The following is a 27040-nucleotide window of genomic DNA, read 5'->3' on the forward strand; positions in this document are numbered from 1 at the left end:
AGTAAAATGGGTCCCCTCTTTCGATAGCCCCTTTGAACGTACATACGTTAACGGTATCAGTGTGATAAAGATCAACCCTTTTCGCTCTTTTCTACACCCATGTAGTGTATAAAAAGAGAGAGAGAGAGAGAGAGAGAGAGAGAGAGAGAGAGAGAGAGAGAGAGAGAGTAGACTCGCCTGCTTACAAAAAAATCCACGTGTCAAAGACGATCCGATAGAGACTTTCGGAAAGAAAAAAGAAAGAAAGAAAGAAAGAAAATAAAGAAAGAAAAGTAAGGAAGTAAGAAAGAAAAGTGGATGTTATGTAGAGCCAGTAAAGTCTCACGTATTTCGCTTAGGATCTTTCACAAGGGTTTTTACTTTCTCTTACGACCTTATCAAAGAATTTTCTATTTGTTCTTTTTCTTTTTTTTCCTTTCTTTTTTTATTTTTTTCTATCTTTTTTTTTTTTTTGGCGAGCACCACGTTGGATAGAAAAAAAGAAAACGCGAATTTCTCTTCCTCGTTCATCGTATCTACGTCCTCTTTTTGTTTTTACTTTGTAATCTTTTTTTTCTACTCACCGCCCCCTCCCCTCTTCTACTCTGCCTTCTCCCTTTTCGTTGATTAAAAGAAAGAGAAAAATGAAAGAGAGAGAGAGAGAGAGTGAAAGAGAGAGAGAGGAAAAAAGCCAAAGTTTAAACTGCAATGAAGCGTAAAACAAAATATTACGATTGAAACAAAACAAAAATCTTGAAAATTGAAAAAGGAAAGAAAAGAAGAAAAAGAAAAGTAGTAAATATTACAATTTATTATTTATATTAATGATTTTACTCGATCAACAAACATTTCATTTCATTCGGAATCAAACATTTCACTTTTAAGTAATATATATGTATATATTTGTTGTCATTAATAGATGAATATATAAATAAATATATATATATATATAAAGAGAGAGAGAGAGACACAGTTTGTGAGGGTAGAAAATTTCAAAGGCTTTTTGACCTAGTACTTGACGTGCTTCCTCGCGTTTTTCGTTTCTCATCATGATCCCGGGACCTCTCGGACGTGTCGCACACCAAAGTACGGAAAATAAAGACAGAGAGAGAGAGAGAGAGAGAGAGAGAGAGAGAGAGAGAGAGAGAGAGAGAGAGAGAGAGAGAGAGAGAGAGAGAGAGATAGGGCTGTTTGCCGAGTCACGAGTAAAGATATTATTTCGGTTGACCTACCTGGAGTCCATCGACTTTCTGCGCTGCTGAACGCACCCCTTTAACACCCCTTTCTCCAAACTTTAATTATATATCGAATGAAATAACATCTTTTAACTCTTTTATTTATTTTAACAATTTTCTTTATCTATCTATCTATCTCTCTTTCTTTCTTTCTTTCTCTCTCTCTCTCTCTCTCTCTCTCTCTCTCTTGTTTTTATAGTAATTCAATAAATCAACATCGATTGAATGAAAGTCAATGAAAGTCTAATATCGTAAAGAAACATTGTTGATAACGTTTAATTAAATTAAATCGGATATTTATCTATCCTCGATACTACAACCAAGTATGTTTTCATATAAATAAAGAAAAAAAAAAAAAAAATCAGTCGATTAAAAAGAGAAAAAGGAAAGGAGGAGGGGGAGAACTGGGGAAGGGGGAATTTAGAAAGAGGCACCGATGTCACTACAAAGGATAAATGGTACCTTTTGTAAAGACCGACGAAAAGAACGAACGGTGCTCTTGCACCCGCATCTTTCGGAGGAAAGAAAGAGAATAAGAGGAAAAAAAGTTGAAGGTGTGTGAATGAAAAAGAAAGAAAATGATAGAAGGAAAGAGAGAGAGAGAGAGAGAGAGAGGTACGAAGGTAGACTGCAGCATCCCTTCGTGGCCCTATACCTGAAGCGACCCTTCAAATCTGTTCTCGGAAGAAGTATCACGCAGACAGACAAACACACACACATACGCATACACACAAGTGTGTACGAGACAACACGCGATCCGCCCACGTACATACACACATAAGTCCACATACACACACACACACGTGCACGCGAATATAAGAGGATGATGTATATATGTGAACCGAAGGCATGGATCTCGTCGTTGTATTTTGTTACTACGAAGGTTCAGTCGCTTGCAGCTCGTGGCCCATCACACTTTCTGTGTCTGGAGCTCGAACTTTTAATGTGCCAAAAAAAAGAATTTATTTTAATCTTCGAATATATTCGAACGTACGCACATACGTAGTTACGATAAATAAATAGTGCATAAGGATTTGTGTTATAAGTGTTTGTACATTAATTTGTGATACTTTTACGTCTTTGATTTTTTTCCTTATCTCAATGAAATTCTACCAATCGATAGTAATAAAGTTGTAAGATAAAAAATTATATCTTTTTGATTGATAAATAATATAATAAAGATTCAATTAACGTTGTTGAAGTCAAAATGTTGCCAGCCCGTTTCGTACGAGAAATAATTAAGCTTTTGGGATAAGGATCATCGTTCGTGCGGAAAAAAACTTTGTTTAAGGCGATTATCCTTATGATGTGGTACGTAATTTGCTTACCCAAAGGAGCAACGAATTATTGTTTAACGAAAAGGAAAAAGGTTCGTTGGTGGTAATGGAAAATGATTGTATAATTAAAAACATCCAGGAAGCAAATACGTTTTTACTTAATTCTTATTGTAAAAAGAAAAAGAGAAAAAAAAGAAGTTGAAAAAAGAAAAAAAAAAAGGAAAGAAAAGAAAATTCATTAAATCGTTTATCATTCAACGAGGAGTAAAATTTTCTGAAAAGAGAATATCAAGTATAATATATCGAAACAATTTCGAAAGGATTACAATCCGTATTTCGTACGCAAAAGAAAACCGATTAATAGTCAGATTGGTAACACAACACCTTCCACTTGCGAAACGATTCTGCTTCAACCGCAGGTTTCCGTTTTCAAAGACCTGACGCGTTTATTTCTTTTTTTTTTTTCTTTTTTCTCTTTTTCTCTCTTCCTCTCTTGCTCTCTCTTGCTCTCTCTCTCTCTCTCTCTCTCTCTATATATATATATATATATATATATATATATATATATATATATCTACCTATCTATCTATCTCTCTTTATCGAGGAACTGTCGTTTCCGTTATTTCATTTTTACCAGTCACTCACTCTTGTCTGCGGTCGTGCATAATCGAAGATGCCATTCGTGTATCTTCCAATTTTTTACGAAGATCTTTCTTCCGTTGTGTTATCGAAAAAAAATATTACATTTGTAAGGAAAAGACATTACAGGTTGTATAAATTGAACCAAATTGATTATAAAATTTTGTAATCTATTATGAATGACCGTCGAATGACCGTGGGTTAAAATCCATTTTTTCTGATATAATATATTTCAATTAATAATGAAATTCATTTAGAGAGAAGAAAAAAAGATAATTAAATAAATAAATTAATAAATAAATAAATAAATAAAAAGAAAAGAAAAATTTTTATTTTAGTCGACAGTGGTCAGGTGATGAAGAAAGTGATGGGACGCGTAGGACTGAACATCCTCTAACGGAAGCAACGATACCTTTGGTCACTCACTCTCGTCTTCAAGACCCTTTGTCCTTGGGTTCGTCGAACGTGATCGCCGCTTCAGGTGCTCCAGGACAAAATTCTCACCGTTCTAATGCACCTCAGAGTCAACAGGAAAGCGTATTGCAAAAATTTCGAAAGAGCTTCTCTCTGAGATTTCACAAAAAGGGCAGTAAAGAAAGTACAGAGGGTGAATGTCCTACGGAGGAGAATGAAAGGACAACTGGCCAGTTAGGAGAAGAGGAAGAAAGGGAAACGTCGGCCGTTTTGTCATCTGAACAAACCTCGCAGCACAAGGACGATCCTGGCAATGATCAAAAGTTTCGGTTGGTAAATTCGACGAATTTATTTTTACATTGTTCGATTGATAATAAAATATGTAGGAATAATTTTAGGAATGATAAGGCCTAGTTCTTTTTTTTTCCTCTTTCATATGTTTTTTTTTTTTTTTTTTTAACTTCGATACATCGTCGATTTAATCCATGTTCAAAGAAAAAAGAAAAAATTATATCTGTAAAAGTAGATGTTTGAAAAGTTATAATATCGAGATAAAACTAAAAAGTAATTGTAGATTTTTATAAAAAAAAAAATTATTTCCATGTTTCGTGGAGTAATAGACCAAATTAATTATTAATCAAAATTATGATTTGATGAAGAAGCGAAAAATTTTGTTAAAATATTGAATTTTTATATTACAAATAACTTTACCAATTTCTTAATTGAGAACAACAAAGAATATTATTTATGAATTTTATTATAATCATTAATCGATCCTATCACTTAAAAGTAAAAATATCTAAAAATCGAATTAAATCTATAAAATATGAGAGCAAGTCGTCTCATCTGCAAGGCTATGTATCTCACCCAGAATTAACCTATACATATACATATATATATATATATATATATATATATATATATGTATATATATTTTCTTCTTTTTCGATTAATTCAATTACCAAGAATACAATGTTTGAACATCATTTTAATTCTAAGTTAGAGATAGATTAAAAGATTAAGAATAAATTTAGTAGGATAAATTTGTTATTACATATCTTCCTCTTTCACAGATTTGGTCCTTTAGTATGGAGGAGCAGTAAGGAAAGGAAAAAGAGTAACAAGGCAGCGCGTAATGCAAAATGCAATAGCGGAGATAGTGGAATACAAATAGAGGTAAACGTTTCAGTCGAGATAGCTTGATTATATAAATATGATTTTTTATTATTATTATTATTATTATTATTATTATTATTATTATCATAAAAAATAGATTAGATAGAAAGAACTCGTATTTAACGTTCGTGGAATCGTAAGAAATGCATTCGTATTAGACTTTCCAAGAAATTAGAATAGTAATAATAAAAAAAAAAAAAAAAAAAAGAAAAGAAAAAAGAAGAGAGAGAGAAAAAGAGAGAGAGAGAGAGAGAGAGAGAGAGAGAAAAAAGAAACAAAAAAGAAAGGAAAAAAAATAATATAATACAGAGAAGAAAGTGGTCGGTCAAGGAGTATTGTTGTGGAATGAATTGTGTTGTGGGGCGTACTATAGATGGTATCTGGTGGAGCGTTGACTGTGGGCAGTAGTGGCGGAACGATGGGGGGTGGCGATAGCTCCGAATCCCACGACACAGACGTCCAAGATGAAACGGACAGCCCTCCGGCCCTTCGTAGGCGAGTTGCCGATAAATCACGACCCCAGTCCGAGCTCATCAACCAGATACTGATAGACAAGTTTAAGGTAAAGATTGCTTTCTCTGATTAACGAAGAAAGAGACATCGTCGGAACGTTTAATTTTTGATCATCATTGTCGTAATCATTATCTAATCGCATTTAAAAGGCGATAGCTTTATGTCACAATTAAGTCATATTATGTTATAACAATCAAATTATAACAATTAAATTCAAGGAGAGAAAAAAAGAAATGATATAGAGAAGATGGTTGATTAATCGGGACATCCATATGTAGTAAGTACTACTCGTTGGTCACGTTCCTCGAGAAATCATATTTGATTGACATTGTCCTTGCTCGAGACTCATCTAAATTTTCAACAAGCATAGATCCCGGACACGGTATCTCGTCAACGTTGATAACACGTTTGTTCGATGTATCATCCCGCGTTTCTGCGGGCCATGCTCGTGCAGATCACAAACGGCACCGATAAGCAACGGACGAGAATATAACGTATATCGCATGAACCAGGATACGAACAGAGGATACACGAGAGAAAGAGAGAGAGAGAGAGTGTGTGTGTGTGTGTATGTGAGAGAGAGAGAGAGAGAGAAAGAGATAGATAGACCAAATACGGTTCTGGTCAGTCGATATCGCGAGAGTCACAGTTGCGTCGTCGTGCGCCGTTCAACGAGCGCCGATCGAAGTGTAACGCGAAATATAAATTTTTCCAAGGTTGAGATATCAATAAACTTCTCCGATGAAATTTTCTTCGAACGAGACAACGATCGAAATTCTTCGAACGTGATTAACGAATTAATATTCACTTCGTTCATCTTATCTAGCGGTCTAAAATTACCACTTTCATATACTGTTGTAGTTTTTTATCTAATATATATTCATATAAAAAATTACACATACATTAAATAAGAAGAAGAAGAAGAAAAGAAAAAGAAAAATATATATATATATATATATATAGGTTGTTCATGTAGGTATAAATGGAATCGTAGATTAAAAATTATTGATAAAATTTGTAATGATAATTTTCGTCTCGCTTCAAGTTCATTTCATTAATTAATATTTCGTAATGAAGAACGCGAACTCGTTAACACTATCTTCGATCTATTCGATATCTAAGAGTAATGAGATCAAAAAGAAAAAAAAAAAAAAAGAAAGAAAGAAAGAAAAATCATGAAAAAGTAAAAAAAGAAAAAAAAGAAAAGAAAGAAGAATATCATCCGAATCGAAAAAAAAAAATAGGAACGATTTATTTCTTTTCAGGCGGACTTACAGAGTCGCGCATCGAGACATCAGCACGTACGTAGGACTAATAGCGACCTTGGTGGACAGAGATTACTCCAATGGGACACCAGATCAGGATATAGTCATATTCACAATTATCGAAGGATGCTCTCGACGCCATCACCGATCAAGAGCAGACCACCGAGGCTAAGCCCGAGACACTCTTCCCATGACATCGTTACGCTGAGAAGGTAAGTTTCTTTCTTTCTCTATCTATCTATCTATCTATCTATCTATCTATCTATCTATCTATCTATCTATCTATTTCTCTTTTTTCTCTCTTCTCTTTCTATCTCTCATAAAAAAGATCGTATTTCGATTGCACATACGCATCATTTAATATTTTCTTATTGCCAAATCGCGAGCGAGCATTCTTTTATGTACTACGTATTTTATTACAACGTGTTTACATAAAAGCGATGCTGCACGGCCTGATCTTTTGGCACCTGCTACGTAAAACTATAGGATCGATTTACTTTATTAATATCGATCGTTAATTGAAAATCACAACTAAGATCGAATCGATCTTCTATCGATAATTTCGTAGTCACTTCTTTTACGTAGCATTTGCCTGTGAAAGCTGTTTAAAATAAAGCCTTCTTAGCATTGACATTGCCAATTACAAGAATTACAGAGTCAATTATATAGTATATATTATATAACGTTGTTTATTCTCTTATATATAATACTTAGGGTGAGGCATTTTAAATGGGAACAAAATATTTCAAATGAATTTATTCATTCGAGAAAAAATATATATGTATAACATTCTTATTACTAATGTTAATAAAATCATTACATATATATATATATATATATATATATATATATATATACGTGTATATATACTTTTATCTAATATACAAAAGTAATATATTATCATTTAATTGCAACACCCTACGTAATGGCTTTGATCGCAATTTTTCGGATTAGCTTGTTAATTGTGCATTAATTATTAAGCGCTGAATCTTTTTTCTGTTATCTAATAATAAATTGCGCATCAACATAGATCGGCCGCTGCTTATATTTCGTACGCTAAGAAATTTAGAAAGAAAGAAAAATAAAAAAAAAAAAAAAAGAAAGAAAAAGAATAAGAAAAAAAAAGAAAAAAAGAATTAAATAATCAAAAAATAAAAACAAAAAATAGAAAAGAAAGAAACGATCATTATACACTCGCGACATACATAAATCAAACAACCATCAAATCCCAGATATATAAATGTCCTTTGCAAAATTTACATTTATTTTATTCTCGAACCTTTCCAGTAAATCGAGGGAGACTAGTGGTAGGTAGACGGGTATTATAACAAACCACCTTTTTTTAATTTTTCCTCGTAAAGTTGGTCTGTCACGCGTAAAAGTAAATCAGTAAGGATGTAGTACCTTCGTAAGTGAACGCTTCGATCGTTTGTTTCGTTATCAGTGAGGAGACAGAAAATTGATCTGTTTCTCTGTCCTTCTATCTTTCTCTCTCTCTCTTTCTTTCTCTCTCTCTCTCTCTCTCTCTCTCTCTCTCTTTCTTTTTCTTTCTTTTTTCTGTTTGTCTCTCTCTCTTTCTCTCTTTTTCTTTTCCTTTCTTTCTTTCTTTCTGTCTCTCTTTCTCTTTTTTTGTCTTCTCCTCTGTCTCTTTCTGTCTCTCTCCATGCACGTGAATTTTATTTCGAAAAAAGTCAATCGTCGTCGTCGTCGTTTCGATTTTTGTACATATACATACATGTACCTATATATATATATATATATATATATATATATATATATATATATATATATATATTATATATGCATAAGAATATATACATACTTACATAAATATATGTGTGTGTGTATATATATATATATATATATATATGGATATATATAAATAATAATAATAATAATAATAATAATAATAATAATAAGATTCTCACCATTTCCATCCCGAAGCGTAGATTAGAATTGCTTGCCGTAGAAAATCCGAGTGACGTTGTAAATTGTAATAGCTGTGAATCATATTTTCCGAGCTCCTCTCTAATGAGAAACAAAACGATAAAAAGATGATCGAGGCGTACATTTTCGAAAGGACAAGTCCTCCGCGTATGTATATATATATATATATATATATACATTTTGTCGTGCATATATATGTATAAATATTTTATATATATATATTTATTTATATATATATATATATATATATATATATATATATATATATATATACACAATAAATATACTATCTACCTATCGTAATTCGTTGCTGAATGTTGTACCGATGCTTACACGTAAAAAATACACGCTTGTTTGAGCCTCCGCCCGAATTTAAGTTAATGACCAAAAAAGAAAAAAAAAAAAAAAAGAAGAAGAAAAAAAGAAAAAAAGAGAGAAAAAAAAAGGAAAAAAAAAACAAAAAGAAAAGAAAAGAAAAAAGAAAGAAAGAAAAAACAAAGTCCCCCTTCGGCTTTAATTGCATAGCTATGACTATTAATCTCAGCTTTATTCTGGTCTCAGTAACGCGAAAGGGAGGAGTTCTCGGACAAATTTGAGGCGCTCACTTAGTCAACCACTGGGTATCAATCAGCTTTCACCCTTGATGCGCACCAAAACTGCAGGTAAGAGAAAAACCACTCACGAGATATCTTCGGATGATTCGGTAAACGAAAGAAGTTTTGCTTTTAATCGACAAAAAACATATTACATATACACTTAATATTTATTGTAATTTTCACTACTTCAGAATATTTTTTTTTTCGTTTACACCTTACCGTTTGATATGAAACTTATTCCAATCGAAAGTTCTTTCTACTGAAAAGTACCTCATTCACCCTACCAAAAGAAAAAAACAAAGTACTTCATTTGATTAAATCAATGCACGCTATCTCTCCTCTCTCTTACATAACTCCCCTTTACATGTATTTCTACCTTTCTAATAGTCAGTGTTATTCGATTATTATTTCTTATTAGATAGAAATACCCTGAAACATTGTAAAATGTTAGCATGTGCACCTTAAGTAGAAGACACAGTTGAAAGTTCATCGCTCTCTTTGGACCGCGAATGCATTTAGTAAAGAGAAATCACATCGTCATGAACCGCTCTGCACCTGTAATTTCTATATATATATATATATATGTACAAACGTATATATACATATGTATATAAGTATATATATATATATATATATATATATATATATATATATATATATATATATGTACATATCTATCTATGTATCATTTGATCTTGTCGTAAAATCAAGAGAGAACGTTGCTTCTAACCCATACCCAATCGTTCAATCTCCCATCGTATTGAAACGCTTCTGTTCGCAAGGCTGCAGTAGAACCGTTAGATCGTTCCAATTTTGATGGATCTTTCGAAGTGGAGATATGAAAGGTGATGAAGGAAACGAAATAAAGGAAGATAGAAAGACACAAAAAAAGAAATAAGAAGAAAAAAGAAAAGAAAAGAAAATAACAAAGATTGATCTTCATCTTTTTCCCGTTGTCATCGGCAGAACGAACTGGATGTGGAGATAAAGAAATGGAGGGGGAGAGAGAGAGAAAGAGAAAGAGAAAGAGAAAGAGAGAGAGAGAGCGAGAGAGAGAGAGAGAGAGAGAGAGAGAGAAAGAGTGAAGTCGATGATGCTCTCTTCCTAGGAAACTAAAATTACGTCTACTTCGAGGCGAAACTCGAAAGAAGTTGGGGTATCGTGTGCGTGCTGAAGGAATCACGTATAATTGACTCTCATGTCGACTGATACATCGATCTTTTTGTAATCTAGGGGCGAGATTACCCGGTGGAAATGTCCTATCCGAGGACGAACAGGATGGTAGAGGTGGTGGTACCTCAGATGACGAGATGATGTCCGATTCCGAATCATCCATCGCCTCGCTCACGGACAGAAAGAAGTCTTTCGAGCAGACAATGGATGAGGAGGTGGTTATCCTGGCCGAGGCTGTTTGGGATCACGTAGCAATGGAACCGGAGGAATTGGCCTTTCGAGCTGGTGACCTCATCGATGTTCTCGACACGATCGACAAGGATTGGTGGTGGGGTAGCTGCGGAGGTGAACATGGCTGGTTTCCTGCTGCTTTCGTTAGGGTATTTATTTTTCTAATCATTTTTATCGTTAACATATGAATCATTTCAGAGAGAGAGAGAGAGAGAGAGAGAGAGAGAGAGAGAGAGAGAGGGAGAAAGGGAAAGAAAGCTGAGTCATTATTAAAATATTCCAAGTTTTCTAAACGTTATCTCTTCAATGACATTTCAATTATAGTTGCGGGTAAGTCAAGAAGACACTGTCGAAGATTGTTTGGCCGCAATAGCCTCCGGAGGTACGTCGAACTCCCAAAGAAGACGCACAAGCGTGTCGTTGCTATCGAACGAACAGGTCAGGACGAGCGTAGTTCGTGAATTGGTCCAAACCGAGAGAGACTTTGTTAAGGTTTTAAGGGATGTTACCGAAGGTTATATAGCGGAATGTCGAAGACGTATCGATATGTTCAATGAGGAACAAATAGAAACGATCTTTATCAATATCGAAGAACTTCTAGACTTTCAATCAGAATTCTTGAAGGATTTGGAATCTCGTATCGATTGGAATTCACCGCACAAGAGCTGCGTTGGCGAGTGTTTCCTCAAACACGTGAGTAAGCAAAGTGGACAACTGATTTCGTTCTCCTCCATCTTGAAATTATTTTGGTAATATCAAAAGATATTTTTATCGAAAATATCAAATTAAAACGCTTGCATGATATTTTTAGAGAGCAGGCTTTCGAATGTATTCTGAATATTGCAACAGCCATCCAATGGCAACCGCCACACTGCAGGAACTTTATCAGCACAATCGTTATAGCAAGTTTTTCGAGGCTTGTAGACTGATGCGTGGTCTGATAGAGATACCTTTGGATGGATACTTGCTTACGCCGGTTCAACGGATATGCAAGTATCCCCTGCAGTTGGCGGAGTTGTTAAAATACACGAAAGCGGACCACCCAGATTATCATAAAATTCAAGAAGCTTTAGAAGCGATGCGAGGCGTTGCTGTATTGATTAACGAAAGAAAAAGACGAATGGAAAGTCTAGAAAAGTTGGCTGCTTGGCAACTCAGGGTCGAAGGATGGGAGGTAAGTATTTGATTCATGATAGTTTTCGTTAGTTTTGTTAAACATATTATTTCATCGTTTAAATATATTATATTATGTGTTGATCTTTAGGGCGAAGATCTCATAGAAGTATCTTCTCAACTGATTTATCAAGGTGAAGCTATGCGAGTAACCACTGGCATGTGGACAAACAACATCACGCTTTTCCTCTTCGATCATCAGCTCGTCTATTGTAAGAAAGATATTTTGAAACGTAACACTTACGTTTACAAGGGTCGTATTTATCTCGATACAAGCGAAGTCATCGACGTGCCGGATGGAAAAGGTATATATTGTTATTAAACTTTTTCATTAGACCAATTAACAACCGATAACCGGTAATAATATTCTTGCAGATCATCAGTTGGGTGTTACGGTCAGGCATTGTCTGAAAGTTTATAGCTGCGTACGAGACAAATGGTTGTTGTTCTGTTGTCGTACAGCCGAAGAGAAACGTCGTTGGTTGGTAGCAATGGCCGAAGAACGACGACTAGTAGCTCAAGATAGGAACGATGGACTGGAATTTCCAGCTGCTGCTCGGCAACTCGCCAGATTGGCGGCTACCAGACAGCGTAACAGGCCACCCGTAAAACCTCGCAGTATGCAAACTGTTTTATATGTAAAATCTTGATCCCTCGGCGAAGGAGAAAGGTACGAGATGGAACTTGAATTTTAACTGTTTTTTTAGGCAAATCGTATAAGAGAGAGCCAACGTACGACGTGTCAAACGTAGTAACGCAAGGAACAACGAATTCATTGGGCCGTAAAGTCGGTACCTGGTTTACGTTCGGTAGCAGCAAGAAAAGTGCACGACCTCAACCGTCCTGAGACAGGCCCACCTTCGTTCCGTACATCGATTTGTAAAGACACTTCAACGTGAACAAGCGCTTGATCGTACTTCCACGATCGTGAATTCTAACGATCTGATGAAGACATCGTTATCAGCGCTCATCGAATGTACGGTACGAAGGTACGTCAAATTTTTTTTTATCGTTCATCCTGCTGTACTATGATATAGATAATACATACGTATAAAAGAGAAGAAAATCAAAGTACAGCTGCGATGTAAAATAAGATTAGCTCGTATATAAACATCTTGAAATGTAGTGAAATTACATGATTGTTGTTCTGCATCAAACTATTATTCTACGATTCCGATGAGAAGAAAAAAAAAAAAAAAAAAGAAAAAAAGAAAACTGACAGCAGATCTATTATGTCAACGATCCTTTCGTTCACTGCCTCGCTGAATAAGAACGTGTTTCGACAAGCACCGCCGCGCTAACTTCGCTCCCTAAAAACTATTCCTTTGATCTCTCCGATGAAACGCACTTCGCTTTAAAAAAAAAAATAAATAATAATAATAATAATAATAATAATTTAAAAAAGTCCGATATATATATATATATATACATACATATATCTTAACTGTACATTAAAGTTCTTGATCGAGCCAAAGCCGATAAATATGAAAGATTCTTCTAATTGGACGTGTTGGTCGTTTGGAAGAAGTATTGTCGGAGGAGAAATGTAATAAGCTAGAGGGATAAGAATATCATTTAGCGATAGTTAGTAAATGTATAAAAATGAAATAGTATGCTTTTGAAATACTAAAGGGAAAGTACTAGTCACTTGTATCTGCGAACTGTAATAATGACAATGATCAATGTTAATCTTCTTCAATACGCGGAATGGCTTTATACGAATGCATTTAGAATGAACGTTGAGCAATCTTTTTTTTTTTTTTTTTTTTTTTTTCTTTTTAATAATGATCGAAAGACTGATGAATATGATACGCGCGCTTGTATAGGAGGAAATAATTATTGCGGAACATGATTAAAGGGTCTTTCGTAAATGACATCTCAAATGGGCTCCTTCGTAACTTTTATTACCTCCTCATTAAATTTAATACTTTGTTATTCCACGTGAACTCTGCAATTATGATAATACTCATAATAGTTTTTCCAACGATTGAATTAATTTTAACAATGCCACGATTTATGTACACGTTTTCGTGGCATAACAAAGTGACACTTTGTTTGATGAAAACTTGAGTATAAAGGCAAAAGAAAAAAAAAAAAGAAAAAAAGAAAAAAAAAAGAATATACATATATATATATATCACTGGGTATGTAAATATAGTACGCATATCAAAGCCCTCGTCGTTACACGAAGACCATCTAAGGAATCTGCACGTTTTTTTCTAATCTTATACAGAACGCGAGGATTCGTAATAGAAGAAAATCGATTGAACGATAAAGAATGAATTTTGAGATCAAACGTCTATGTAAATGAAATTTCTTCAACTTCGACGCGCGAAAGTTCGAAATTTAAAGGGGGAAAAAAAAAGAAAAAAAAAAAAAAAGAAAAAGAAAAAATGGAAAAAAAGAGAAATAAAAGAAAAGTGAACAAAAAAAAAAAACAAAAAAAGAAAAATTATGAAATAATAAACAAAAAATAAAGATTTGCTCTCACCGATCGAAAGTTCTCAACACTGCCAATATGTTTGAAGAAACATCTTTGTTCGATCAATTTCTACACATGTCTGCTTTGATAAACCAAAAAGAAAAAAAAAAAAAAAAAAAAAAAAAATCACAATTGTATGCTGAGGAAAAAAAATAACAGAAAAATGTTATCGTTAAATGGCTTCGTACATGTATTTTTCTTTTGTTCGGTAACATTTTCATTTCAATGCACGATTATAAAGAAAAAAAAATATTTAGACAAAGGAGGAGGGAGGAAGGATAAACTAAATATATAAGTTTTCGCTCAGTTTCTTGCATTGCATCTACTATATGACAAAGACAATATAATCAGTAGATCAGGAAAATAAGATTCCTATTAAGCTGTATAGAAATTGTTAGTAACGTTGACGCTTAGATTAGAAAGGTACATACATTTATTGCTGGACCTAGCTCTTCTCAGAGTTATTTTTATAGTACGAATTTTTTGATTTCAATGTGATTACTTTGTGTATACTATTGCACAAGGACAAGCTATAAAAATGATTGACTTATTTAATAATATCTCGTGTCTCTCTCTCTCTCTCTCTCTCTCTCTCTCTCTCTCTCTTTCTCTCTCTCTTTCTATCTCTTTCTCTCTTTCTTGCGATAAAGGGATTAGAGAAAATAATATTAAATTATTTATTATTCACCAAAAGAAATTATCGAATTTATGCTTAAACGGATAAGAAAGGAAATACTAACAGACGAACGTTGATTTCGACAATTAATATTTATTTTCAATATAATCTTAAATAATCGATGAAACGTTCTAAAAATCTAAAAAATATTTAGAGACACGCAACTATAAATATCATTCCTTCTCTTGTACTATTATTGGAAGCCTCTCTTGCCATTATTGCTTAGAGCCAATAAAGTACAAGTACTACTTCTGAACAGCTACATACAAAAAGTAAAATAATGTGCTTTGAAGCAATAATAATACTAGAAATTACATATACATACATATACATATACATATACATATATATATATTTTCCCCTAAATTTGATAATGATAACTGTATGTGCATATTTAAGGAGAAAAAGATATAAAGCTCATTTTGTTATTATCAACATACTTAGATATATCATGGCAATGAATTAAGAAAATAATACTGAACATGTTGCTCTGTTGAATGTACATAAATAGATGTATTTTACAATTGTAAATACTGTAGACCTACCAGTTAACAATTTCAACGCATTTCAGAATAAAAAAAGTAACTTTCAAGTTAGTTATATGTAACATTTGAACGAAGTTACTTATTGATTATGGCGTAATAATGTTTTGTATATTTGTACATCTGATTTAATGATTTTAATAATAAATTTTCAACTTTTAATCTATCATTCGCGTTATATATAGTTATTGTTTATAGTATATCTGTACAGTTTGAATTTATAACTATATAATTGCGATTTATCGTTTATCATATACAAGTATTGTTGAGTTAAATACGTGTAAATAAACATTTTGTAATTACTACAGTCACGTTTTATTGCGCTACGTACGTCCTGTAGATGTAGTATAAAAAAAAGTTGTGGAACACATTGGTCAAAATTTAAAAAAAAAAAGAAAAGAAAAAAAAAAGAAAGAGAGAAAATATATCGAATATCATAAAGATAGAGTTAATGATTAAGTGCCTAGGATATAATTGGTATTATTAGACAATTGTGATTTTAATTGGTAATTATCTTTTCTCAATTGAGTCGCAACTTGTCTGAGAGCTTTGGCTTCCTCTAACAACTGCGTATTCTCTTCTAAATTTTGAGCATACTTCTCTCGAATCTCTCGTAATTCCGTTATGTATTCGCATGCTCGTGCTAGAATATCACCCTTGCTCTATCAACAAAAAATATTAAAAAAAAAAAAAAAAAAAAAAAATCTGTAATAACAAAAATAGAGAGTATAATATACTATAATATCTTACTTGTAATTCAGAAGTAGCTTTTATATCTCCTCCGTTAATGCCATTTTCATTATCTGGTAAAAGCTTTCCCAATTTGAAGATCCAATTGTTGATCTTGTCTCTTCTACGCTTTTCTACTTCGTTATGCGTTACTCTTCTTCTTTCGTCTCTCTAAAGAAAATTTTTTTTTAAAGAACCATGAATACAATTTGTTGACTATGATAGAATGGAAAAACAATATAACATTATAGATTATAAACATTATCTTACTTTTTTGATACCTGGAACAAGATTCTCAGATGTTTCTATTTGTACTTTGGCAACGCGAGGTATTACATTCCTTCCGGAATCTGAGGTAAGCACTTCATTATCACTACTCAACAAATAAAACTGTCCATTTATTGGGGAAGTCAAAACTTGTACGGTATTATTTACAGGCGTTGCTATGGATAATTCATTATTGTCCAAATGATTATCACTAACTTGTACAACACGATAAGCCACAGCACTTTCGTTTCTATTTATCTGACAAAATTGATATTGAACATTATCATCTTCTGATGTAATTTCTATGTTACCATCAGTATCTATTATTTCAGCTTCCTCCAAAACCATCCCGATGTTATCGTCACAGATTGTTCCCTCGTCTGTACTACAAAATAAAATCAATGTTATTGATTTCTTTGAATTAACTATTCAAATAAACATATACATTTATGTAGATTCATTGTATAACATCGTATTCAATTCATTTCAATCTTTTTATTATTTATTACATTTAAATATAAGAAGAAAATAATTGGACAAAAGAAAAATTAAATAAATATTCTATTGCATTATATAAAATTGACAAATTAATAATACAACAAACAGAATAATCAATGTAATAAAATAAATTAATAACATAACAAACAGAATGATCAAAGTAATAAAACTCTCGTATAAATGAGAAAAGAATTAATATGCGAGACATAACCTACCTCTCTTCTATTCGACCAAAATGATGTATAATTTCCATCGCCGCCTGCGACTAAATTAATCTTTAAATCCTTTTGTTAATAAATCAATTCAATTCATGGTTAATCTTTTTATCAAATCTATACACTGGCAGCATCTTTTCAGGAGTGACGCGACGCAGTAATGCGGAAGTAACCGATTGCCCGAAACATTTTAAACGGAAAAGAAAGAATAATTCCATCGAAATTATATTAATAATTATATTTCACTTATCCTCGAAGAATGAAATTAAAAATATATTCTAAATGAGATAATGTTCTCTATCATTCTTTTATATTTTTTCATTATAAAATTATGAAAAAAAAAAAGAATTTGTAAATAAAATATTATTGATAAAATTTTTTCGAACGTATTTTCCAAAATTTACGATATATTTTGCATTTTTAATGATAATCTTATATATGTAAATAAATTAGATATTTTATCAAATCATTTTCATATTGTATAAAGCACGAAGAAAATTTGAATTTCGCGCAATATTAAGAAAAAAAAGTCATGAATTGAATTAACTGTTCACTATCTTTTGTTCGAAGCGCGTGTGACTTTAGCGACAGCTATGGATAAAATTTGAACTACGAATAAAAACGAGTAACGCCATCTTCATTATGCGTCTATGCTTAAGCTTGTGTTAATTATTTCCCTTTTCGCGCGTACATAACTATTGCTTTCGTATAGGTTAGAATAAATGGTGTTAGTAGAGACTCTATGAACTTTTATAATTTTCATATGTATATCTTTGATGGTAACATACGTCTCGCTTTAATCCATGTTAGATACAATATCGATATGGATTTATTTCACGATAAGAGAAACCATAAAGAATAATAAATATAATTAACATATAAAATAATTAATATATAAATTTACGAATTTAAAGAAATTATCTTTGAATTTAACAATATCTTATCTATTTAGAAATATTATTGACAATGTAAAAAGTATTAATGCTTTGGTATTTAATCAGAATTAGATTGAAATGATTTATAAAATACATTGAAATAATCATTCTTCGTCCTTTAGTACTTACGAATTTTATATTAATATTGTTTGAAGTTTCACGCGGATTTTGCGTCTTTTTCATTTTTAAATGAATGTACTATCGTTTAAATATTTTCGTAGGGATAAAACAAGAAAAAACCAGAAATAGTGAACAAACTTAAAATATTATTATTTTATATTTCATATGGAAAGAGTGTTTCTCTGTTGCACTTGTAGTTCGTATTATTTTAACAGATGTCGCTGAACTGTCACACATTTCAAACGAAAGGAATATTGACAGTATATATATGTATATAGTACAATACATATGACATAATCCTAAATAAATAGGATTGTTTGTGTAAACATGTTGCTAAGAAACCATATATATACTCTCGATGGCTTCAACGTATCGTCTTTTTGTAACATACGAATAACGCAATTTTTTCAAAGTGAAATTTACTTTGTAACAATAAGTTATGTTACTTAAATATTTAGGAACAATTGTATCGTCACACGTAGGTTATCTCATATTTTTATATCATTTTTATTTACGAAAAAAAAAAAAAAAAAACCTATTTACTTATATTAATACACGTTTATATTTTTGTTAATTATAGGAATGTGAAAACAAAGTTGTTAGCATAGTTTGGTCACCTAATAATCAAAAACTTGCTGTTGCTTCTACTGATCGTTCAATCTATTTGTTTGATGATAATGGTGTCAAAAAGGATAGATTTTCTACCAAACCTGTGGAACCAAAGGCATTATATTTTTAATTATTAATATATATTAATTATTTATTTATATCTGTTGAAAAAATTGTTGAAAAAACAATTAATGCCTTATTATTGCAGTTTGGTAAAAAGAGTTATCTCATTAAGGGTATAGCATTTTCTCCAGATTCGATAAAAATAGCTGTAGGTCAAACTGACTGTATGGTTTATGTCTATAAAATTGGTGAAGAATGGTAATTATAAATTTTACATAATATTATCTCTATCAGATGATTGAACGTTAAACGTTTGTTTTATATGTAAAAAAAAAATTTGTTTCGTAGGGGTGAAAAGAAAGTTATATGCAATAAATTTAAACAAAGTTCAGCAGTCACTTGCTTAACATGGCCTACAGAAGGGCCCATTATAGTTGGTCTTGTGGATGGCAAGGTCCGTGCTGCATTTATAAAAACTCACAAAATACAAACCCTGTATACGGCGGATGCCATGACAATTGCATTGGCTACAAAGTAACATTTTTGATATTACGTATAAATGTTATAGTAAAAAATGTAATACTAAATATTTAAATTATTTTTATCTTACTTTTAAGTATTCGAGGAACTGGCTTTTTATCAAGTCATGCAGATGGTAGTATTATAAAATATTACGTAGCAGATGATGGAAATGTTGAACCCTCAGGCCGTGTTTGTACTCACAATGTACCAGCATATGCTTTAGCCTGGTCTCAAGCTCATATTATGACAGCAGGTTGTGATAAAAAGATAACTTTTTACGAATCACATGGAAAACTTGTTAAAACTTTTGATTATAGTAGAGAGAACGGTGAAAAAGAAATGACAGTTGCATGTTGTAGTCCCAGTGGACAAAGTATTGCCATAGGTTCATGGGACAGAATAAGAATATTTGATTGGATTCCTCGCCGAGGAATTTGGGAGGAAGCAAAGATAAAAGAATTGCCAAATTTCTATACAATAACAGCATTGGCGTGGAGAAAGGATGGTTCAAGATTAATTGTTGGTGGTTTGTGCGGTGCTGTAGAACAATTTGAAACAATATTAAGACGTACTCTTGTTAGGGGAAGTCATGAGGTAGCTTATGTTGGTCCTAGCCAAGTTATTGTTCGACCATTGAACGGTGCTAGTCAACCAGTTGTAATTAGATCACGTACGGGAAATGAGATAGAAGATGTAAAGATCTTAGGCCGCAAGGACAATAATATTGTGGCACGTACATCAACAACATTATTGATTACTGATATTGAACAAAATCTTATTAGTGAAATACCTTGGGAAGATAGGAGCAATAATGAAAAATTCTTTTTCGAATATCCTGGAGTTTGTTTGATATTTTGCGCTGGCGAATTAACAATTGTTGAATATGGTAAAAATGAAATACTTGGATCTGTTAGAACTGAAGCGATAAATCCTCATGTTGTTAGCATAAGAATTAATGAAAGACACGTGCCTGGTATGGCAGATAATAAAAGATTAGCATATCTTTTAGATCCACGAACAGTACGTATAATCGATTTTATAACGGGCGTTACTATCAGTATGATAATACATGACGTACGAGTAGATTGGTTGGAATTAAGCGAAACAGGGCACAGACTTCTATCACGAGATAAGAGAGGAAGATTATGGTTAAGTGATGATCAAGGAGGTAGAACTTTATTGCTGACAGGAGTAGGTTTTGTATCTTGGGTACCTGGAAGTGACGTTGTTGTAGCACAAACAGGTCAAACAATAGCAGTATGGTATAATGTTGATGCTCCGGAAGCAGCAACGCTTATACACGTTCGTGGTGACGCTGTAGATATCGTTAGAGAAAATGATCAAACATCGGTGATAGTCGAAGAGATGGGTAACAGAGTATCTTATTTACTTGATGAAGGACTGATTGAATTTGGTACGGCATTACATGATAATGATTTTGGAAGGGTAGTCTTGTTTTTAGAAGAGTTAGGTGATACTCCACAAGCTGAAGCTATGTGGGAAAATGTTGCAAGAAATGCTATGGCTGCTAGACAGTTATCAATTGCAGCACGATGTTATGCTGCTCTTGGTGATGTAGCTTGTTCGAAATTTCTTAGAGAAATTGTCAATGTTGGAGAAAAATATGCAATGGAGACAGGTAATGATTCATTGACAAGTCCAGATTGTTGGGCAATGCTGGCAATATTGAATGGAGAATTGAAAACTGCAGAAGTCATTTATCTAGAACAAAATGAATTAGATAAAGCTTTGGATATGTATCAAAAATATTGGAATTGGGAGGATGCATTAAATTTAGCACAAAATCGTGGTTGGTCTGGTTTAACGGAGCTAAAAAATCGTCATTTAAAATGGTTACTCGATAATGGACAAACAGCCAAAGCAGCAGCTATAATAGAAACAGATAATCCACAACGTGCAATGAAACTTTATTTAGAATCTCGTAGACCAGGACGTGCAGCTAGATTATTATTGGTTAATAATGAATTATTAGAGGATACAACGATCGTGAAGGAAGTAATACGAGCTTTAAAGGCAACTGATTTGATGGAATTAGCGGGAGAAATTTTAGAAAGGACATCCGATGCTACCGACGCAATTAAATGTTATGCCGAAGCTGGTGTATATGCGAGAGCGTTAGAGTTGGCTCGTAAAATCGATCCAACGTCCGTTGTTATTTTAGAAAAGGAATGGGGAAAACATTTAGCTGCAAATGGTCATTACGATGCCGCAATAAATCATTTTATCGAAGCAGGTGAAACTGTTCTTGCTTTAAATGCAGCGATTGATGCCCGACAATGGAGAAAAGCATTACAAATTATGCAAGTTGTCGAAGACGATGATCCACAAATACGTAAGCAATGTGAAAAACTTGGAGAATATTTTGAATCAATAGGAGATAAAAATTTAGCCGAAAAGTTATTTTTACGAGCACAGAATCCCCGAAGGGCAATTGATACTCATATACAATCTGGCAATTGGAGTCGTGCACACGAGGTAGCCATAGAATATATGAACGCTGAAGAAGCTAATGAGGTTCTTGCAAAACATGCAGAGACCTTAGAACAAACTGGTGATTTACGACATGCCGAAACACTTTATGTAGCAATCGGAGAATATGACTCAGCAATAGCGATGTATAGGAAGGCTGGTCAACGTAATGACATGATAAGATTAGTTGGAAAATATAGATCAGAGTTACTTCAAACTACTCATGCTCATTTGGCGCGTGAGTTGGATGCCGCAGGCAAACCGCGAGAAGCTGAAGAACACTTTTTAGGAGCTAATGATTGGCGAGGTGCTGTGGCATCTTATAGATCAGCCAATATGTGGGAAGATGCTTTACGTGTTGCAAAACAATCTTCCGGAGAAAAGGCTGCACACCAGGTAAAAACATATTGATTTATTTGAAAGATTTCTTTTATTTTTCATATAATATTCATCGCTATTCCATAGGTTGCTTTAATGTGGTCACGTACATTGGTACCAGAATTAGGTGCCAGATTGTTAATGCGTTTAACATACTTTGAGCCTTGTCTTCAAATTGCATGTGAAGCAGGTATATTCGATTGGGCTTTAGAAATTGCAAAGTATGGTACGTCTGATCAAAAGAAAGAAATTCATTATAAAAAAGCTATGGCATTGGAAGACGAAGGAAGATTTACCGAAGCAGAAAAAGAATTTATTCAAGCTGGAAAAGCCATGGAAGCTGTACAAATGTATATACATACTCGAGATTGGGAAGCTGCGGAGGATGTTGCACAGTCTCATATTCCAGAAGCATTAAATCAAGTTCTTGTTGCAAGAGCTACTGAAGCAGCTGAAGCACAAGATTACAGTCTTGCAGAATCTCTTCTTTTAAGAGCACACAAACCAGAGATAATAGTAGATCATTATAAGGTAATAAAATCTCGTGTGCTCTCTCTCTCTCTCTCTCTCTCTCTCTCCCTCCCTCCCTCCCTCCCTTTCTCTCTTAAAAAATCATGTTAGTATATTACATTTCTGATTATTATATAGAAAGCTGGTATGTGGTCCGAAGCATTGAGAGTATGTCGAGAATATTTACCGAGTCAAGAAGCTGCGCTTCGTCGAGAATTAGGACAAAAAAGCGCAGGGATCGATGGCTTGAATGCTTTAGAAGAAGCTCAAAAGTGGTTAGAAGTTGGCGAAGTACGTGCTGCGTTGGACATTCTTATCCTAGATCCCCAAGCATCGAGAGCTTCTTTAATCCGGGCAGCTGAAATTGTTCTTCATCAAGCTGATCCAGAAATTGCTATAGAAATTGGTGGTAATTTAGGATCACGTTTATTTGATGCCGGTGAACATGCTCTATCCGCTCAGGTAAATTTTTATCTTAATATTAAAACTACTAACTAGATTCATAAAAAAAATTTTTTAAAGTCAATGCTTTTGCTTAATAGGTCTTTTTACAAGCTGACAGGATCAAAGATGCCATTAACACTTTAGCTGCGGTAAACGAATGGGAAAGAGCTCGACGTATAGTAAGAGAACTCGCTCCAGAGTTGGAACCATATTTGGAAGGGAAGTACAAGGATGCCATGATAAGGGATGGTGAAATAGAAAAACTAGTTGAAGTTGATGCCAGTGCTGCTTTAGAAATGCTCGCACAAAAAGGTCAATGGGATCAAGTGTTCGAAGCGGCCAGTATGCAAAGTCCAGAATTATTACACAAATATGTCGCACAACGTGCAGCCCAATTATTAAAGTCACATTCACCAGTACATGCTCTTAGACTTTATATGCAATATGGCGCATTACCAATTCCACAATACTTTAATCTTTATCTTCAATTATCCGAAACCGTTCTAAATTCCGACGAGACATATAACGAGTACAAATATTTATCACAATTACGGAGCATCCTATTTGAATTATGTAAAAATTTGGAATCATCCTCGGCGAGCGGTGCGAAATTTCATAAATTTCTAGAGGCATCTCATTATTCCGCAGTCAGATGCGGATGTCGATCGTTCACAGGATTATCAGGAATAGTAACTAAAACTTCGATTACTCTTATACGTTATTCCGACATTTTGTTACCAGATCGTTGCTACTATGATGCCGGTATGGATGCACGATCTAATGGCTTAACTAGCGAAGCATTTATATTTTTAAATCATTTTTTGGATCTCGAAGAATGCATAGAAGAAGGGGATAGTAATATTCTCGATGTTGATGACCTTAGAGTAACAGATTTTCCATTGCAAGTACCTTTACCGGCTAATCTTAGCATGACGAAGGAGCAACGAGAAGAAGCTAGAGAATGGGTATTAGCAATTTCTATGGATCAAAAAGTAGAACAAGGCTTGCCTATCGATCAACGTGGAATTTATGTCGGTTCGTTAACAAGTTCTATGAGCAATTCAATACCATTACAAGAATGTACGCTAACAGGATATCCGATTCGTGGTCCAGTAATTAGATTTGAAGAAAATAATCGTGTAACTGATCGCGACGATTGGACTAAATTAGTTAACATTGCCCGACAAACATCGCCTGATTCTGCGTTAAACGATATTATATTATTTATACAAGATTGGTGCGGTACCGTTCCAACTTATTCGTTTTGAAAAAAAAAAAAAAAAATAAATAAATAAAAAAAAAAGGAAAGAAAATAATAATATATTTTTTATTATAGATGTGTTATACCAATAAATATCTTTGTGTAATATGGATTCTATAAAATGTGTTTATAATTTGATACGTACATTGTAATATAAAATTTTGGTTCGGCATATCGAACATAACCTAAATAAAATGAAATTTAATCGATGATAATAAGAATTGTTCCTTAACGATTTGAAAAATCGTGGTGGCCCTGAAAAGGGCCGTATATAGTGGTGTTAGTAGTAGTAGAATAGTAGTTATTATTGATTGATTAATTAAGCTTTCTTTTCAGTCTTTTTCGGTAATAATACAGCTTGAATGTTTGGCAAAACACCACCTTGAGCGATGGTAACACCAGACAACAATTTGTTCAATTCCTCGTCATTACGGATTGCCAATTGCAAGTGTCTTGGAATAATTCTAGTCTTCTTATTGTCACGAGCAGCATTACCAGCCAATTCCAAAACTTCAGCGGCTAAATACTCCATAACAGCAGCCAAATAAACCGGTGCTCCGGCTCCAACGCGTTCAGCGTAATTTCCTTTTCTTAAAAGCCGATGAATACGGCCAACTGGAAATTGTAATCCGGCTCTGTTTGAGCGAGACTTTGCCTTTCCCTTCACTTTACCGCCTTTTCCGCGTCCAGACATTTTCTCTTTGGCTTTGTCGTAAAAAATAAAACAGAACGAACCAACCGACAAAGGAGTTCAGATCACTATGCACTTAAGCGCGCCTTCGTCCGTGTATTTACCAGTTCCTACCACTATTTTAATGAACCAATAGCAATCGTCCAAAAAGTCATTGACCGAATACTGCGCTCTGATTGGTACATTGTAGAAGTATATAATCGAACACGCAAACGGTTTGCATCATTCCAATCGACACTACTCGCGAGAGGACTTTGTCCTATAACGAAAAGGAAAGGAAGAAGAGATTATTTTCAAGATGCCGCCAAAAGCCAGTGGCAAGGCCGTAAAGAAAGCTGGAAAGGCTCAAAAGAATATTAGCAAAGCTGATAAAAAGAAAAAAAGGAAAAGGAAGGAAAGCTACGCCATTTATATTTATAAAGTACTTAAACAAGTTCATCCTGATACCGGAATTTCAAGCAAAGCTATGAGTATTATGAATAGTTTTGTCAATGACGTTTTCGAACGAATAGCTGCCGAAGCTTCGAGATTGGCTCATTATAATAAACGCTCGACTATAACTTCCCGAGAGATACAAACTGCCGTACGACTTTTACTTCCAGGTGAACTCGCTAAACATGCCGTTAGCGAAGGCACCAAAGCTGTTACTAAGTATACCAGTTCAAAATGAATTGATATACTTATGGTACAAACGGTCCTTTTTAGGGCCACAAATAATTTATTTTCGTTGGATAATTTCTCGAAATGATTTATTTTACTCGTGGTGTCCATCTAGAAAATATTTCTTTTGCGCTTAACACGAATTATCAGCTTCATTGTTCCTTTATAGAAAATATATGTAAGATTACAACTATGAGAAATTAAATAAATTTGTTATATCGTTATAAACGCATGAGAGATAATTCCAAATTGGATGTATATCCAAATAAAATATTTTTTTTATATGAATTTTATTTGATCTGTGAATTTTGAAAAAAAAAAAAAAAGAAAGTCTTTATTTTTATCTAAATCTATAGATCAGATATAATATTTATATGTACGTTGCTGCAACAAAAGATAATACCAAAGCTCCTCTTATAATAATAATAATAGCTTCGACGAATATTCCACGAATTTAGACCTCATCGTCCGTTTTAACTCGAGATTATATCGTACGGACGACACAAAATTGTATACGAGTGACCAACGTGATAAAAAATAAAAACTGTATATATTTTTACGATCGTCCGTCCCTATTTAGATTCAATGCTGTGTAATGTGTTTATTTCTCGATCACGATATTTCCAATTCGATTAAGTCTATAATCAAAAAAAAAGAAAATAAACGAATAAATATTACAGAATAGAGATCTATTTCTATCTATAATTATCACATTTAATCCTACACATATTATATTCGTTCATTCGAGCTCTTTTAATAAATATCATTTGTATCAAACTCAGCGACATGAGAGAGAGAGAGAGAGAGAGAGCGCTGTGATGCAAACAATATATCTTTCTTACAAAGAAGAAACTAAGCGTACTTTGTTCTCATGCTTTTATACGCTTGCAAATTTATAATAGAGATAACGTAATGCGGAATAGACCATTCGTTTTATCGTTTTACGTCATATAGACGACAATTTCATCGGATATGTAAGTTATCGAATGTTCCTCCTTCTTCTTCTTCTTCTTCTTCATTGTTGTGCGATCATCAACCACATCAGACGATATTGGTCGCACGATTTTGCGTCGTTGTTAGATATCTAGTCAAGACTTAAGGCCTAATATAACATATATTAAATATATATATATATATATATATCACGTCAATGTTATAAGTAGTTTACGAAACTTTCGTCATACATTTTTCTCCATTATTTAAATAGTATTAGTTGTTAAAATAATTACTATATATTTTCAGGAAATATATATATATATATATATATATTGTATGTTGAACAATTTATTATATTTCGAATTTTCAAAAGAATAAAGAGAATTAAGCACAT

At 33.3% G+C, this 27040-nt stretch overlaps 5 protein-coding genes across 13 annotated transcripts in view; 3 read left to right on the forward strand and 2 right to left on the reverse strand.

Moving 5' to 3' along the window:
• The window catches only part of LOC124422067, a 154428-nt gene extending 138803 nt beyond the window's left edge, over positions 1-15625 (forward strand). For 7 of the 8 annotated variants that reach the window (XM_046957995.1, XM_046957991.1, XM_046957993.1 and 4 more), the window contains 11 exons: positions 3469-3873; positions 4618-4720; positions 5094-5282; positions 6499-6710; positions 9007-9107; positions 10275-10594; positions 10770-11138; positions 11257-11619; positions 11710-11923; positions 11994-12236; positions 12326-15625. In XM_046957995.1, coding sequence (XP_046813951.1) covers positions 3469-3873; positions 4618-4720; positions 5094-5282; positions 6499-6710; positions 9007-9107; positions 10275-10594; positions 10770-11138; positions 11257-11619; positions 11710-11923; positions 11994-12236; positions 12326-12465 — 2659 coding nt within the window. In that variant the 3' untranslated portion in view covers positions 12466-15625. The remainder of the gene's footprint in view (positions 1-3468; positions 3874-4617; positions 4721-5093; positions 5283-6498; positions 6711-9006; positions 9108-10274; positions 10595-10769; positions 11139-11256; positions 11620-11709; positions 11924-11993; positions 12237-12325) is intronic. The other variant, XM_046957996.1, reaches the window with a different exon arrangement.
• LOC124422070 (upstream stimulatory factor 1-like) lies at positions 13368-17254 on the reverse strand. Of its 2 annotated transcripts, none has more exons than XM_046958001.1 (4): positions 17028-17254; positions 16318-16694; positions 16069-16218; positions 13368-15980 (listed from the first exon to the last, which is right to left on the reverse strand). In XM_046958001.1, exons 2-4 carry the CDS (start codon positions 16660-16662, stop codon positions 15774-15776), a joined length of 702 nt encoding a protein of 233 aa, XP_046813957.1. In that variant the 5' UTR covers positions 16663-16694; positions 17028-17254; the 3' UTR covers positions 13368-15773. The 2 variants fall into 2 exon arrangements, with proteins under 2 accessions (XP_046813957.1, XP_046813956.1); XM_046958000.1 differs by having other exon boundaries at positions 16318-16699; positions 17028-17251.
• Positions 17255-18340: 1086 nt separating this feature from the next.
• LOC124432911 (intraflagellar transport protein 172 homolog) lies at positions 18341-24466 on the forward strand. Its single transcript, XM_046982250.1, has 8 exons — positions 18341-18560; positions 18663-18806; positions 18900-19012; positions 19103-19288; positions 19372-22162; positions 22232-22675; positions 22793-23116; positions 23197-24466. Exons 1-8 carry the CDS (start codon positions 18522-18524, stop codon positions 24364-24366), a joined length of 5211 nt encoding a protein of 1736 aa, XP_046838206.1. The 5' UTR covers positions 18341-18521; the 3' UTR covers positions 24367-24466.
• Positions 24467-24608: 142 nt separating this feature from the next.
• LOC124432912 (histone H2A) lies at positions 24609-25118 on the reverse strand. Its single transcript, XM_046982251.1, has one exon. It carries the CDS (start codon positions 25051-25053, stop codon positions 24679-24681), a length of 375 nt encoding a protein of 124 aa, XP_046838207.1. The 5' UTR covers positions 25054-25118; the 3' UTR covers positions 24609-24678.
• A 141-nt stretch (positions 25119-25259) lies between these two features.
• LOC124432914 (histone H2B-like) lies at positions 25260-25756 on the forward strand. The gene has a single exon (XM_046982255.1). The coding sequence runs from the start codon at positions 25349-25351 to the stop codon at positions 25718-25720; it is 372 nt and encodes a 123-aa protein (XP_046838211.1). The 5' UTR covers positions 25260-25348; the 3' UTR covers positions 25721-25756.
• The last annotated feature ends 1284 nt before the right edge of the window (positions 25757-27040 follow it).

Source organism: Vespa crabro, chromosome 2, assembly GCF_910589235.1.
Source record: "Vespa crabro chromosome 2, iyVesCrab1.2, whole genome shotgun sequence".
NCBI classification, from domain to species: domain Eukaryota; kingdom Metazoa; phylum Arthropoda; class Insecta; order Hymenoptera; family Vespidae; genus Vespa; species Vespa crabro.

Coding starts and splice junctions, on each gene's coding strand:
- LOC124422070 (XM_046958000.1), bottom strand. CDS start 17,065: ATGGAAATTATACATCATTTTGGTCGAATAGAAGAGAG. Junction 16,700..17,027: donor TTTGGTCGAATAGAAGAGAG/GTAGGTTATGTC, acceptor TTTATTTTGTAG/TACAGACGAGGGAACAATCT. Junction 16,219..16,317: donor TTGTTCCAGGTATCAAAAAA/GTAAGATAATGT, acceptor AATTTTCTTTAG/AGAGACGAAAGAAGAAGAGT.
- LOC124432911 (XM_046982250.1), top strand. CDS start 18,522: ATGTTACTTAAATATTTAGGAACAATTGTATCGTCACAC. Junction 19,013..19,102: donor TATAAAATTGGTGAAGAATG/GTAATTATAAAT, acceptor TTTGTTTCGTAG/GGGTGAAAAGAAAGTTATAT. Junction 19,289..19,371: donor ACAATTGCATTGGCTACAAA/GTAACATTTTTG, acceptor CTTACTTTTAAG/TATTCGAGGAACTGGCTTTT.
- LOC124432912 (XM_046982251.1), bottom strand. CDS start 25,053: ATGTCTGGACGCGGAAAAGGCGGTAAAGTGAAGGGAAAGGCAAAGTCT.
- LOC124432914 (XM_046982255.1), top strand. CDS start 25,349: ATGCCGCCAAAAGCCAGTGGCAAGGCCGTAAAGAAAGCTGGAAAGGCT.